Raw genomic sequence first — 14,956 nt, 5'->3', positions numbered from 1 at the left:
GCAGAACAGGCAGATCGACGAAGTACACTGCTGAGGGGAGCAGCGGGCGGGTCAGGAGAGGTCTACCACGCCATGTGGTCACCTCCGGGCAGGCGGGGGCTCGAACTCATGTGGAAGCGGCTTTAGATTCTCAGTGCTGTGTTTTAACCCGCTGCGCCACCAGGGAGGGCCTATTAAAGTTTTTTTAAAAGATAAAATCTTGACTTTAAAATACCAACCCTTATTAACTTGCTCCATACAAATTCAGCTCTGGATTGTACAGGCAACGTGTGAGAGCAGAGCAGTTTAAAACACTATTCCCCCTTACCACGTTTAATTATGACAATTTTCAAACTGACATATTGGAAAGTTATTTTTAAAATTCATATATCTAGCTCAACTAACTTTTGCCTGATAGTTTATGCATATATTCATCCTTCTATTTATCAATCTTTTATTTTTTGATGCATTCAAAGGTGCAGACACAGTGCACTTTGCCCTAAATACTTTAGCAAGACTATATCCTAAAGTTCAATATTTGTTTTCTTTCTTCTCTCATTCACAGTCAGTATCTGCCTACTCAAAAAGAGGCAACCTTAATTCAGGTATTTTTTTCACCACACTTTTGTTTTTGCTAGAATTTAACATGAATTATATAGTGTAAACTCCTTTTAAAGTTTCTCTCAGCTTGTCTTTGAGACCATTCATTTGTTGCATGTGTCAGCAGTTAGTTCCTTTTTTTGAGTAGCAATTTATTATAGTAATGCTCCACAATTTATCCATTTTTCTGTGGGACACTAGCTGTTTCCATTTATTGGCTAACGTTAGTAAAGCCTGAAGATTCTTGTGTTTGTCTTTGGGGACATGTATTTTCATTTCTCATGGACAAATCATTAGGAATGAGTTTCTTTGAGCTTTATCACAAGAAAGTACACCTGCTAGAGCTTGGCCTCTGAGAGTGAAATGTGAAAGCTCATACAGTGTCAACAAAGCAAAACAAATTGAAAAACAGTGTCAAGAAGAACACACTGTTAAGGAGGCGTAGTCACTTAATAGGTTACAGATTCAAAGTTTATACCTTCAAGAAAAAACCTTTGGCTTTCATTACCTTTATCAAGAGATGCCCCAGCCATATGATAGAAGCTCAATGCAGTGTCCACATCATTAATATTCTTTAGGAAAGTAAAGAAGTTCTCCACCTCCTGAAATGTCAGACCCTAAAAGGAGAGCAATAATAGCAAGGTAAAGTAGGAACCTGTGATAAAAAGCAGCACAAAATTCAGAAAACTAGGCAGTTATTTATGTGTATAAACAAGATATTTATACTTTGTCTAGAACAGAGACTGAATCAATTAATTAAGGAACCTCAAAATTATCTGTAACAGGGTTTCCCTGAGAAAGGTAAGTTGGCTAAGTGTTTCCCTTCATGTGTAAAATTTGACATGGATATCTTTTTTTTTTTTTTTTAAGATTTATTTATTCATTCATACAGCCAGAGATGGGGATGGTGAGAGGATTCACTGGAGACAGAGTGGGGTGCAGAACAGGCAGCTCGACGAAGTACACTGCTTGGGGGAGCAGTGGGCGGGTCAGGAGAGGTCTGCGTCACCATGTGGGTCACCTCTGGGGCAGGCAGGGATCGAACTCATGCGGAAGTGGCTTAAGCTTCTTTGTTCTGTTCTTTAACCCGCTGTATCACCAAGGAGGGTCCTGACATGGATATATTTAATAAAAATATTTCTAACTGTGCTCTTTAATTAGTTGAAATATCTACTGTGACATTTCCAAAATGACCTATAGCTATTGATCTATTATACAACTAAACAAGTAAGACTAGAGTCAGGAATTCCATCTTAGTAATCTACTCAAAGACAAACTTTTTTTTTTTTTTAAGGTTTATGTAACTAAAGAATCACCAAAGCAGTAATATACAGATATAGGGGGAAAGTTTCAGAACTTCACAGCAGCTATTCATTATTTTAATTTAAAAGCTAGTAACAAAGCAATTTGCAACATAAGTGGAATCTGATGAAATTCTGTGAATGAAGAATTAATATTTTCAAAAGCTGGTCAAAGAATTGCTGCTGTCTAGTTCACTTTCTATTATGGCTTTAGAGAAAGTAGTTGTTAATTAGGGACTACAGGAAATTTCACTTATAGGGAGAAAGTTTTGTCTATTACCTACGCTCCATATATCATGACTTGAGAGAAAGGAGTACAATTTCTAAGACCATATATCATGACTTGAGAGAAAGGAGTACAATTTCTAAGATGTGAGTAATACTGGGGAGATGACTCTTCATGAAGCATTAAGTTCTTAATAGATTGTAGATATTGCATGGCTTCTACTTATTTCTACTCCACCTTTGATTGATATTTTCCCTAAACTACACTGCCCAGCAATCCCCAGAACTCAAGACTTATTACAGACGATCTATAATTTCTTTCTGGTCCTCTTTAAACTGGGTCAAAATTATCTTTCTCATCAATTAACCTAAGAGCTAAAATATGTATGATTTTGTCACAAGATATTTTATAATTCTTTCTCCTACCATGGAATCATATAACTTAAAAAATCTTATTGTAGAAAATGATACCCATACAAAAAGGTAAAGAAATATAAATACAATTTAACAAACTGCTGTAAAACAACGCCCGTATGGTCCCTATTCAGATCAAGAAACAGACTATTATCTGAAGCCTTCCTTCCTTCGGCAACATGGTCCTTCCCAATCACAATCTCTCCTTCTCTCCAGTAGTAATCACTATTTTAAAATTTTAGGGGATTCAGTTCCTTGCCTTGAAAAAAACAGCATTACTTTCTTCTTATATATCTCAACACAAACAGTAACTTAATTATGACTGTTTTTTGAACACAAATATAAACATATATTTGATTATATGTAGTTTCTTTTAAGATTTGTTCACATTTTAATGTATGAATGTCTTAGGTCACTCATTTTTATTGTTTTATATATACATGTACATATACATATACATATTCCATTGTGTGAATATACCATAGTTTATTATTCCTTCTACTTGGGTTGCTTCCAGTTTTGGGCAACTATATAGAGTGGTGCATCTATAAGCATTCATTGAAACACTTATGTAGTAATTACTATGTACCAAATTCTGTAATTTTAGGCAGTGAACTAGAAGTGCTTATTAAATATCTTTCTCTGACTTGAGGTCATCCTCTTGATCTTGCTTTAGGGGATCCAGAAGTGACATTCATTCTTTCTAAGATACTTCGGAATGCCATTTAATGTAAGTACTAGGGTAGAATCAACCTTAAGAGAAGAATCCCACTGGGGCAGAAGAACAGGTTCTACAATGTCACCTGCTTGTAGATGGATATATATATCATTTTCCCTTCCCTTCTATCAGAAGAACATGCAAAGCTGGAAACAACTCAAGTGGGTTTGTTTCAGATGAATAGATAACAAAATGAAGTATATATAGAGAACGGAATATTATTAGGCCTTTGAAAGGCAAGGGATTTTGACACAAAGTACAATATGACTAAACCTTGATGACCTCATACCAAGTGAAAGTCAATAACAAAAGGACAATATAGTATTTATGTGAAGTATCTAGAATAAATTCATAGAGACAGAAAGAATGATGGTGCAGGAGGAAGGGGAGAATGGGAAATTACTGTTTAATGGATACAGAATTTTATTTTTGGAAGATGAAAAAAGTTCTGGAGAAGGATGGAGATAATGGTTATACAACACTATGAATACCACTGAACAATATACTTAAAAATGGGTAAGTTGGTAAAATTTGTTATATATTTTTAAATCACAATTAAAAAAAGAAATGTGAAATGTTATTTACATTGTTTTTAAGGTCTGGATTTCAATAGGCAAAGGAAAGCACAGAGATCTGAGTTATTCAAAGGGTTTTAAAAGACTAAAATGTTATTGTAAATTTCATAAAATAGAAAGGACATGGCAGAGGAAATGTTCCTACTCTGATAAACAATCTCTAATGTTTGTTAACTTACCATGGAACATTAAACGTTACAAGTTCAAGACTAGTGTGCTAGAAATTATTTGAGCGCAGAGAGACACAAGAATTTGAATGGAGCTATTCATTCTATCATTTAGAAAAACAGTGAAATAAAAGTCATATTATGTCATTATTAAATCAAATTATAAACACTTTGCTTTTACTACATAGACAAAATAAAAAATATTTATTAAACCATTCGGCACTATGCCAAAACAGTGAGGGAATAAAACTGCATTGGATTTGAGCCTTGCTATTACAGAGCTTTCTAATTTAGACAGGCGTTCTTGAAAGAAGTCAGCTACAGTATTCTTATTTCTTGGTAACTACCCTTGTTAAAAAATTCAGAAGGTTATAATTAGAAGAAAGCTAGATGAAGATTTAACATGAGGTTTGTGCTGGTAAAAGGGAGAGTGGAAAGAAGGACATACTTGTTGCAAGTTAAACTGTTCAGATTAGAAACTAGAACCTTTGCACAATCTGTTTACAGGTTACTTGTTCTGCAAGGCAGGAGTCAAAAGGAAATATCCTTCTCTTGGTCTTGGAATTGACACAAATAGAGATATTGCAGAAAGGAGTTCTTTTATTCTGCAACCAACTGTGCAACAAATTGGTTATCAATTTACCTTTGGAACGATGGGCTTACATAAAACTAGGTTCCAGCTAACTAAAAAAGAAGATAAAATTAGTAATACTTTGTGGACAGTATAATCACTTCATGTTCTTAAAAATGAATTTAATAGGCTCTCCCTGGTGGTGCAGCGGGTTAAAGCACTGCACTAAGAAGCTTAAGCCAATTCCTCATGAGTTCAATCCCCGCCTGCCCCGGAGGAGATCCACATGGCTGGCAGACCTCTCCTGACCTGCCCGCTGCTCTCTTCAGCAGTGTACTTCGTCCATCTTCCTGTTCTGCTCCCCACTCTGTTCCTGGTAAACTCTCTCACACTCCGCATCTTTGGCCTGTACCCCAGTTCTGTATGAATAAATAAATAAATCTTTATAAAAAATGAATTTAATATTAAGAATTTGTTAAATAAGGAAACAGAATTGTCTTTCCAATTAAAAAGCAAATGCTATAATGTTTAGGGAAAAAAACAGAAAATCTTCCTTACTGTGAGAGAAGCAACGACTCTTAGGTAAAACACAAAATGTACTATTTATAAAAGACAATTTCTGATTAATCTTAACAAAATTGAAAACTTTACTGCTTCAAGATACTGAGAAAACAGGCAGATCAGAGACTAAGAAAATAATAAAAATCACACCTTTAGTAAAGGGTTTAAAATTAAAAATTCTTTTTCTTATTTATTTTTTCACATCATTGTTCATTTTGTACATTTTTCCATCTCAATTGTAGTCCCTGTGGGCTTCCTACCCGTGTGCCATCACTGTAGTCCTGTGCCCTCTTCCCACCCCAATGTTTATCCCATTCCCTTTCCACTCCATACCATGTCTCTGGTTTACAGTTCGTTGTTCTCATTTTCACTTTATTACATTTGCTTCTCTCTTTTATCCCCTCTATCCCTTACACTCCTGTTATGAATGAAGCCATTCAATATTTTTCTTTCAGGCTTACAAAGTTTTTAAAAATTAAAAAAATTTTAAACAGACATTTTACCAACACGGTACATGAATGGCTAATAAGCATATGAATGATGTTCAGGATCATCAGTCATTAGGAAAAAGCAAACTAAATTCATGAGATACCACTACACAACTATTAAAATAAATGTAATAAATAAGAAAGATGACAACAAATGATGAAGATGTGGAGAAAATGGAAATCTCATACACTGCTGTGGAAATGTATGTTTCATTCTTACTGTGCTTACCTACACTATGGAAAAGGTTTGGCAGGAATCTCAGGAGGGATGAAAACACAGGTCCACATAAAGACTTGTGTGCAAATATTCACTGCAATATTATTGATAACAACCAAAAAATTGGAAACAATTTAAATGTTTATCAACTGGTGAATTGGGTAAACAAACGTAGTATATCCATACAATGGAATACTATTTATTATTCATCAATAAACAGCAATACACCCTCAACATAAATATTAGTAAGCAACAACATATGCTACAAGTAAAAATAAAAAATCAGACATAAAACATTATCATATTATTGCATTTATATGTAATGTCTGGAAAGGAAAATCTACAGAGACAGATTTATGGTTGTCTGGGGTTAGGGTAGAAATGGGAGTTGGCTGCAAACTAGAATGAGGAATTTTTTGGGGTGATGAAAATATTGTAAAACTGAAGTGATGATCACACAACTATAAATTTACTCAGTATCATTGAATTGTACACTTAGAATGGGAGAGTTTGTGTTATATAAATTTTACCTCAATAAATCTGTTAAAAATAAAAAGCAGTTGGAGTAGATCAGAAAAGGGAAAAGAAAATTTAGCTTCCTCTGGAGTCAGCTGTGAAATCAGATATCTAGTGCTGGCAGGCCACGGATGAGTGCAAAGACACTGTAATGAATGAGTCCCTGGCTTGTTTTTTAATCAGCCACAGCAAATCCATCTCTCAGGAATCTATTGCTCAAATTCTCTGTAAGACCCACTGAAAAAATAAAAGTCTCTGTCCTTCCTTATATGCTATGCTTCTCACTAATCTTATCTATTATCTGCTCAAGCTCCTGTTTAGTGTTTTAGAAGTTTTAATTATTTTTACACTTGGTAATACATGAATATGGTGCAAAATAGAGAGTACAATGCAATTGTTCCTTTACCCTTCTAGTCTCCGTTCCTACAGGTCTCATACAGAGTTGAGAGACTTGTCTTACATTATAGTTATTTATTTAATACATATCTCCTTCTACTAGGAATATTAAGTTAGGGCAGAGACCATGCTTACTGTATTTCCAACATTTGCAAGAGTGCTTGGCACATAGTGGGTATTCAATAAATACTGAATATGAACAGGAAATTATATAGTTCATGGTATACTTTTTTTTTTTTTTTTAAACTAGACTACTACAGACTATGTATTTCTTGAAGCTAGGTAATGAGGTTTTTATCTTTTATTTTTCTTAGTTTAGTCTTGTACATAGCATTGTCTATTACTGAACAGAACTGTAATTTTCACTTCATCCTTACATGGACTTGTTAAATTATTAAAATTAGCAGTTTCTGTATTCTATCATAGAGCATTACCACTGTGAATTACATTTGAGATGTGTCAGGAAATTGTTTCTCTTAGAGAACTACCATTTGATGAATGAAAAGTAAAATTTTAAATCAGAGTCAGATTTGATTTAGAATAATTCAGAGGAGAAAAGACATTGGGGGAGGATGGAGAAAATATGGTAGAGGCTAGGGATGTTTAAAATAAAGCCAAAATAAACATGTTCCCCATTTAAAAAAGAAAGAAAACTGACTTTACCAATAATAAATATGGCAGTTATTCACATCATGGATAATTTTTCTAGGCATGGCAGGTTCCCCGATTCCTCAAGCTATTATTACTAAGAAACAAAATAGCTAGGGACACTGATGGAACATGGTCCATCCAGAACAGTGGCTAACCAGTTTAACTGCACATTAGAATTACCTGGGGAGCTTTTAAAGAAACAATGATACCTGGATCTACCCAGTGGGTTTCTGATTTAATTTGAAGGGACCTCTAAAAAAATCACAGTCCTTAGAAAGTCCCCAAGTCGGGGAGGGAAATGCACTGGACTATGGTGATGGCACATGGGTGATTTGGCGATGGGAAGCCCAAAGGGATTACAACTGAGATGGAAAAATGCACAAAATTATGTAAAAATAAACTATTATATATATATAAAAAAAAGTCCCCAGGTGATCCTATTGAGTGACCCAGATTGAGAAAAACTTCTTTAGAGGAAGTGGATAGTTAAATGAAATAGCACTTTATTATGGAAAGGGCAAAATCTGGAATAGGAAGCCTTGTAGTCCAGACTGGGTGCATTACTAATTTCTCTTTCTGTCAGATTCTATATTCTAAAAGGCAAAATAAGATCTAACAAGCTGTTGAAAGACAAAAGAAGAAAAATGGCTATGAAGCACTGCCTGAACATTAAGTAATATGGAAATATTTGTTTAATGCCTTCACTAGGCCGGATCTTCAGTCTTTTAGGTCTGGTTTGATATCTTGACAGAACCCTACATAGAAATGATTAACATGGGTGAAATGTAAACTCATGTTTTCATTTAATAAATCCAAAGTGGAATAAAAGAAGCAATCAAAAAGCAGTTGGTGATCTCCCTTTAATGAGAAATGGTACTAGAGAGATGGACTGACCACCTTAGGAGGAAAGGCCCTTGATTAACTCTCATTTTAGTTAATTGCTATGTTCACAAACTATTTAATCAACATGAGAGGACAATCAATCTCAATCTCCTTGCTAAAACAGGTTAGAAATTCTGGGCAAGAAGTAATTTAGCTCTCCAGATTTTTATCATCTGACAAAATTTGTCCTTTCACTTTAGCATTTCTTCAAATTATAAATTAACTCCTGCCAATGCAAAAATATTGCTTCAAGGAATAGAGAATGTCTCCTATACTCAATTTGTTTTTAAATATAAATTTACAATATTCATGAGTTAGCCTAGCATGATAATTAAGGTCAAATCAGTGTCTGAACCAAACTTCAAAAATAAGTCTGACTTAGGAAAAAATGACAAAACTAAGCTGGAGACATTCAGCAGGGGAAGGGGAGGAAGGGGGATTAAAACAAGAGTGGGAAGAGCATAAGAGACTATGGTGATGGTTCACGGGTGACTTTGGTGGTAGGAATTTTATGGGGACTGCACCTGAGAGGGGAAATCAAACATTGTACAAAAATGAATAATGATGTAATGTATTTATGTATAATGATGTATACACACACACGTATAATGTATATATATATAAACATGTATATATGAGATGTATTATGGTATATGTGTGTAGTATAATGTATATATATACATGATATATTATGTGTGCGTGTGTATTTAAAAAATTAATTTGATCTAAAGGAAGGAATATTCCTTAATGTAAACACTTGCAACACAGGAATAAAAATATACCTGAACATTTGCAATTAATTTTCTGAAATTACAATTTCCAACAGATAAGCTGGGTAGCAGGTAGTAGTGTCAAAGTGCTCTCTGGGAGAGAACTACTGTCCTCTGTCACTTTCTGCAAATGATGAGTCTCCCCTACAACTAGAGGAATACCTTGTAGGGAGCGGCTAGACTGAATTCAGTGAAGATACCACTTTTTCCCAGAGCCCAGCCTGCCCTCACTTTCAGTTCACAGCTTGGTTTAATATTAATTGCATGAACAAGAAACCTGGGGTGATCTGGACTTTGACTTTTTCCTCAAGTAGAAGATGAGTTAGTTATAGAGATGAATTAGTTATAATCCTTAGTTCATCATATACTCTTTGTAATAGCTGTTTGTTCCTATAGTTTCTTTTCTTCCACAGGTAAAGATACCTACCTTTCCATCTTTGAAGTGCTTCTTAAGCTGCTTTTGCATGGCAGTCAACTTTTTGGACTGCACTCCACTGTAGGCCAGCAGCATGCCACCAAACTGCCGTTCAGTAATTCTCCCATCCACAGGGTCATGGCGTTCAAACTGGATAGGAAATATAAAAAGTGTTCTTGCAGTCAAATGGAAAGTTTTTGACATGAAATGTAGCATAATTAACTGTGTTAGATGGCAAAACATAGTTGATGGTCAAGGCTGTATTTTCAAACTATAATTTTCAGAAAACTTTGAAAAAATTAATCAGAAATAGAAGACCTAAATTTTTATTTGAGCTCTGCTACTAACTACTTATATATGATATCAGGGAAATCACACAATTATTCTGGGCCTCAGTTTCTACATGGATAAAACAGTGCTGCTCTAACAGACATATGTTCCAAGCCAAAGTCAAAACTCTCTTCTAACTCATGAGTAATAGTAGTATTATAGGTGTTCTGGACCATTCATATCCCCTTTACTAAGAGAAAACTTAACACTGAATTATCATCAATTTGATCAATCATACATTTGTAAAGTCATATCATATGTACTTAGTATAAAGTCATGTACTCAGTATTGTTATATATTTGAACCTTTAAGGATTTCAAAGGGTATGGCATTTTCAAGTTTTCCCCAAAAGGTAAACTAAGTTCTAGAAAATCAGTAGAACTTGGGAAAAAAGCTTAGTTATCACAAATCATTAAAATACTTTAAAATTATTAAATATATTTAAATATACAGATGGAAAGGTTAAGAATAAAGACCTCTAGTTAATCTAAATAACACCAGAAAATTGAGATTTACATTTAAAATGGAGAGAAGAATGCTGTTTCATTTCCAGCTGCAGTGTTAATGATACTTACAAATGCATCCACAAGATGACTAAAAATTAGCCCAGAAACCAATTAGAAAACAAAATGATCTGAAGATAAAATTTCTCTATGGGTTTAATGGAACATAATAGGAAATTCAGATTTCTATATGGCAGGGCATAATTCTGTTCTTAATAAGGGGTATATATAGATGAGAGACATTGCTAAATAAGGTCAAAACAATAAATGTTTCCTGAAGGTCTAACAGTTGTTGGCACTTGTGTTGGTCATTGTGGGTTAAGGGAAAGAAGATCCCATTTCTATTCTCAGGGCTTTCATCTTCTATTAATGGGTAAGAATTTCCTAAGAAATAAAATAAAAATAAGTGTGTATTTAAGAGGAAAATTTTTTTTTTTCAATTTTCATTTCCTAAGTTAGTTTGCTAAAAAGATATACACCTTAACTTAATTCCTCACTGGTGACATTTAAGAGTTATATTTTAACAACAGCAACCATCAACTAGCAAGTACTATTGGTCAGATACTTCACCCATAAGTTTGTTCATATAATCACTATAACAATCCTATGGAATAGATATTATTAGTATGATTTTATAGGTGAGAAAACTAAGGTAACTTAAAGTTGCATGAGGCAGAGCTGGAATTCAAATTCAGCTCTGTGTGGATTTAATGAAATATATTTCAATTTCACTGAGTAGTAGTACATATGTATCCCGTAAGAGAGCACTGTACTTATTTTGGATAAGCTTATGCAGTCATGGACTTAGTTATATTTAAGTGAGAAGCAAAACTATTTCCAACAATATCAGCATTATCAATTTTAAATGAAGGCCTCTTTTTTAACGTCAACCATTCAACATTTCACGTTCTACAGAGTTAATTTTTGACAGCACCAAAAGTTTTCAGGGTTCAATTTAAAACTGATTTAAGGTTCAACTTACCATCCTGAAACAAAATGGAAGACTAATAAAAGTTTTGCAAAGGGGTACACTTCCACAATGTTTCAATCAGATTTTTAGTGAAATGGGGGAAAAAGTTGGAGATGCCTAGTTTGTCTGTGGGAGGTGAAACAAAACTGGTCCTTGCTCTTCATGCTAGTCTTTAATAATTTAGCATTCAGCTTGTTCTTATCCTGGAGATTTCATAGATGCAGAGAAATCCCATGTATTTCAATTAGATGAGGTTTAAGTGTTATCCTACAAGATTGATTCAATTTCTTTTCATAATGTAGGTGGCAGCAGCAGCAGCAACTAGCTCAGGACTTAAGAAAGGTCTGTATTCCTCTGTTTTCCAAAGGGCCTTAAAACCCACCTTTGTTCTTCAGTTATTTCAAAGACTGTGAAGTCAATTTCCAGTGGAGATCCCCAAAGTAACCATGTTCCAGTTAAAATTAGTGTTACAGTGTTGAAATTAGCATTTTTTGAAAAGTTTGAAAACTTTTGGTAATGTGTTCTATTATTGTTATTTTGATGTGAGTGGAACCTGGAAGGGCTTAAAAATGATGAAAGTGAGCACGATGACCCACTTTAATGTTTACTACTAACTGTAATTTGCACCTCTGGTCCATCTTCAGTTGGCTGCCTTATTTCTGAGGTCTTTTAACATGACTGGAAGAGGAAAGAGAGAGCTGTCACTCTCAACACAAAAATGTTAATGGAAACCGACTTGAACTAAAGTGTAATTCATTCAATGCTTACTGACTGACAACCAACTATGCTAAGGTTAGGGAGCTTCCAGAGTAGTTTCTAAAGGACCTCCTTTGGGGATAAATTTTCAAGGGTAATCATTAGATATCACACATTACTAGAGCTGAAGCGTGAAGCCTCCAAAACCCAGTGGGTATGTTATGGATCACCATGTGAATGAAAACCTCACTGTCCTAACAGGCTTTTTTTTTTTTTTCCAAAGGGGCATGGGGGAAGACATAAGTCATTACAAAATTAACACAACGCAGAAAGCTTTTAATGGGATCTCTGGAAACAATTCAAGTGACTGACTTGCATTTTACTTAGCCAAACACTGTCCTACATCAATGACAATTAAGACGTTCCATTCTATTTGATCCTGTCCCACAGAAAATGTGTGCATCTCTGCATACTGCCCACTATTTGCACTGCTTTTGTGTCCAGTGGGACAGCTGAGAGGCCCCATTTTCTCTTCTGCAGCCACTGTCACTTTCTCAAATGTACACAAGCTGCTGGCTTCCTGTTCCCCAGGAGGCTGCAGGACAGGAAGATATTAAGGAGACTATGAATTTTGGCTTTAGATTAGCAAGGTCTGGATTAGAATTTTGGCTTGAACACATATTTACTGTTATGACATTAGACTCTAAGGATTCAAAATATACATTACAAAAGAATGGAGACAATATTCACAAGCTGAAAGTGCTGTATATAGTGAGATAACACATACTCGCACACACAGAAATTAGCAGACTTTGGTACACAGTATTCAATAAATAAGGCAATTAATACTTTTATTACCATGGTGTCATTTTCCAGGAAGCTAAGTCCTTACACTGGCCATATATAACTAGACAGAAAACTAGAATAAAGGAGATGCTCAATAAAAATTAAGAGAATTCCCTATTGCGGAGAGGATTACTTTACCACGCCTCCCTTAATATCTACTCCCATCACAGGGGTTTATGTAAGGATACTTTTGAGAAAGTCATTCATTATAGCTATTCAGTAACATATTTGAGTGCTTGCTACCAGCTAGGTGCTGTCTTAGGAACTTCACTGTATGAAATCCTTACAACATTCTACTACAGGTATTTATTCTATTTTATAGATAAGAAAACACAAGCACAGAGAAGTTAAGCAACTAACCCACACAGTTTATCTAGGAAGAAATTTCTCTCTGGTCTCAATCAAAATAGTTAATTTATTCTTATCTTTAAGGTACCATGAACCATTTTTCCTTTTTTATCCTAACTTTGGAAGCTTACAGTCAAGTATATAGTGCCACTCTAATAAGGAGATTCTTATGATTTATATTTTCCATAATAACCTCACTCTTGACTTTCTCTTGATCTCTTTTTTCTTCTTTCTCTCATTTTTAGCAAGTTTTGATTTACCTCTATTTTATTAAATTTATTTTAAAGAATTTCTTAAATCCTTTCTTGAACAAGGCAATATATTTTAAAAAAAATGATGAAACAGCTAGGGGAAAAATCCTAGTTGCCCCCCAAATTTCAAGGGTATAAATCTGTGGACTCTACAAGGAAGCTCCATTTGCTCCTTCACATGAGTTATAAACAAAATTTCTCAATTTACATAACTAAGGGAAATAATAAAAATAGATAATCAACAAGCACACAGGAGGATGCAGATAAAATAGGCAATGCTATTATTCTGTAGGCCAAAATAATTTGTACTCAGTATCTGAAACTATCCTAGAATGATAAATGAGGTGAGGATGGCAGGTACATTTACTTATCCATGTGAAAACCACAAAATCTATCAGTAAAGTTTTCCTTCTTCTGTCATTTGGTATAATAAAACTACCATATCATCGTTTTTCATAAAATTCAAGTCACAGTAGATGACAAAAAATCATTATAGTCTCACTTTAGTCCATTAGGAAAATGAGAATAGTTTCATAAAAATGCAGAGATTCACCCATCTAGATTAGAAGTCAAAACAGTAGGATCTATATCCATCTGAAGGGTCTTTTTGTTGGCCTTTACTCACTAAAATTCTAGTGTGGCAGCCTCTGAAAAATCTTTTATGCAGTACCATACCTAGGCTCTGTTCTGTCTTCCAAAGGGTTAGGGTATTCTTCCTGCTTCCACATCAGAAGTCTTGATTATTTAGGGAATATAAATGAAGTTAGCACTACAGTAGCAAGAATATAGGATTGGGTTTGATTTTTCTTGGTGACTTACCAAAAGCAAACACTTAGAAAATCTACTTATCTTTTCCAAAACTTCTTTCCCTCATCAGTAAAATGGGTATAACAACAACAGTACTTTCCTCTGGAAATTATTGTGAGTGTTAAATTACATATTGCACATGAAGCAAGCAACCTGAGTTAATCTTTTCTAATGTGTATATAATTTTTTACATTTTAGTGCCTCTGAAATCAATATGCTTCTTAAAATTGCTATCAGCTAGAGCATCAGTTATGATGGCAACAATGCCTTTACAACCACATCAAAGATTCCAAGTCAGTGACTTGGAAGGAATTCCAAGTAATAGTGTATTTCTTTAAAAAATACTCTTGATGATTCAGAGGACAATACAGTATGGAAAAACATAGATGCTCATGATTCTGAGTCAAAATAAATTCAGAAGAGTTGTAACCTGAATGTAAAGAACTTGTTTTGCTTATAATCTCTTATATATAAACATATACACAAAAATGACTTAAATAAAAATCTAAGCTAAGCCTAAAGGAGTATTTTATTTTATTTTTGAAGATTTTATTTATGTATACAAGAGCTGGGATACAGGCCAGAGGTGTGGAGTTGAGAGGATGCTCCAGAGACAGAGTGGAGAGCAAAACAGGTGGATCTAGTGAAATACACTGCTGAGGGCAGCAGTGGGAGAGACAGGAGAAGTCTGCTATGTCATGTGGGTCACCTCTGTGGCCAGGGATCAAACTTGTGCTGCCATGACTGTGGATAGCTTCA

General features: G+C 34.6%; 1 protein-coding gene across 5 annotated transcripts in view; it reads right to left on the bottom strand.

Moving 5' to 3' along the window:
• MICU1 (mitochondrial calcium uptake 1) overlaps window positions 1–14,956 on the bottom strand; it is a 123,565-nt gene that overhangs the window by 24,957 nt on the left and 83,652 nt on the right. For all 5 annotated transcript variants that reach the window (XM_012723777.1, XM_012723779.1, XM_012723780.1 and 2 more), the window contains 2 exons: window positions 9,459–9,596; window positions 1,088–1,196 (listed from right to left, as the gene is read on the bottom strand). In XM_012723777.1, the coding sequence (XP_012579231.1) occupies window positions 1,088–1,196; window positions 9,459–9,596 (247 nt within the window). The remainder of the gene's footprint in view (window positions 1–1,087; window positions 1,197–9,458; window positions 9,597–14,956) is intronic.

This window comes from Condylura cristata, unplaced genomic scaffold (genome assembly GCF_000260355.1).
Source record: "Condylura cristata isolate star-nosed mole 26May11 unplaced genomic scaffold, ConCri1.0 scaffold00011, whole genome shotgun sequence".
NCBI classification, from domain to species: domain Eukaryota; kingdom Metazoa; phylum Chordata; class Mammalia; order Eulipotyphla; family Talpidae; genus Condylura; species Condylura cristata.
Note: the sequence above shows the minus strand (reverse complement) of the source record. Positions and strands in the feature narration are given on the sequence as shown.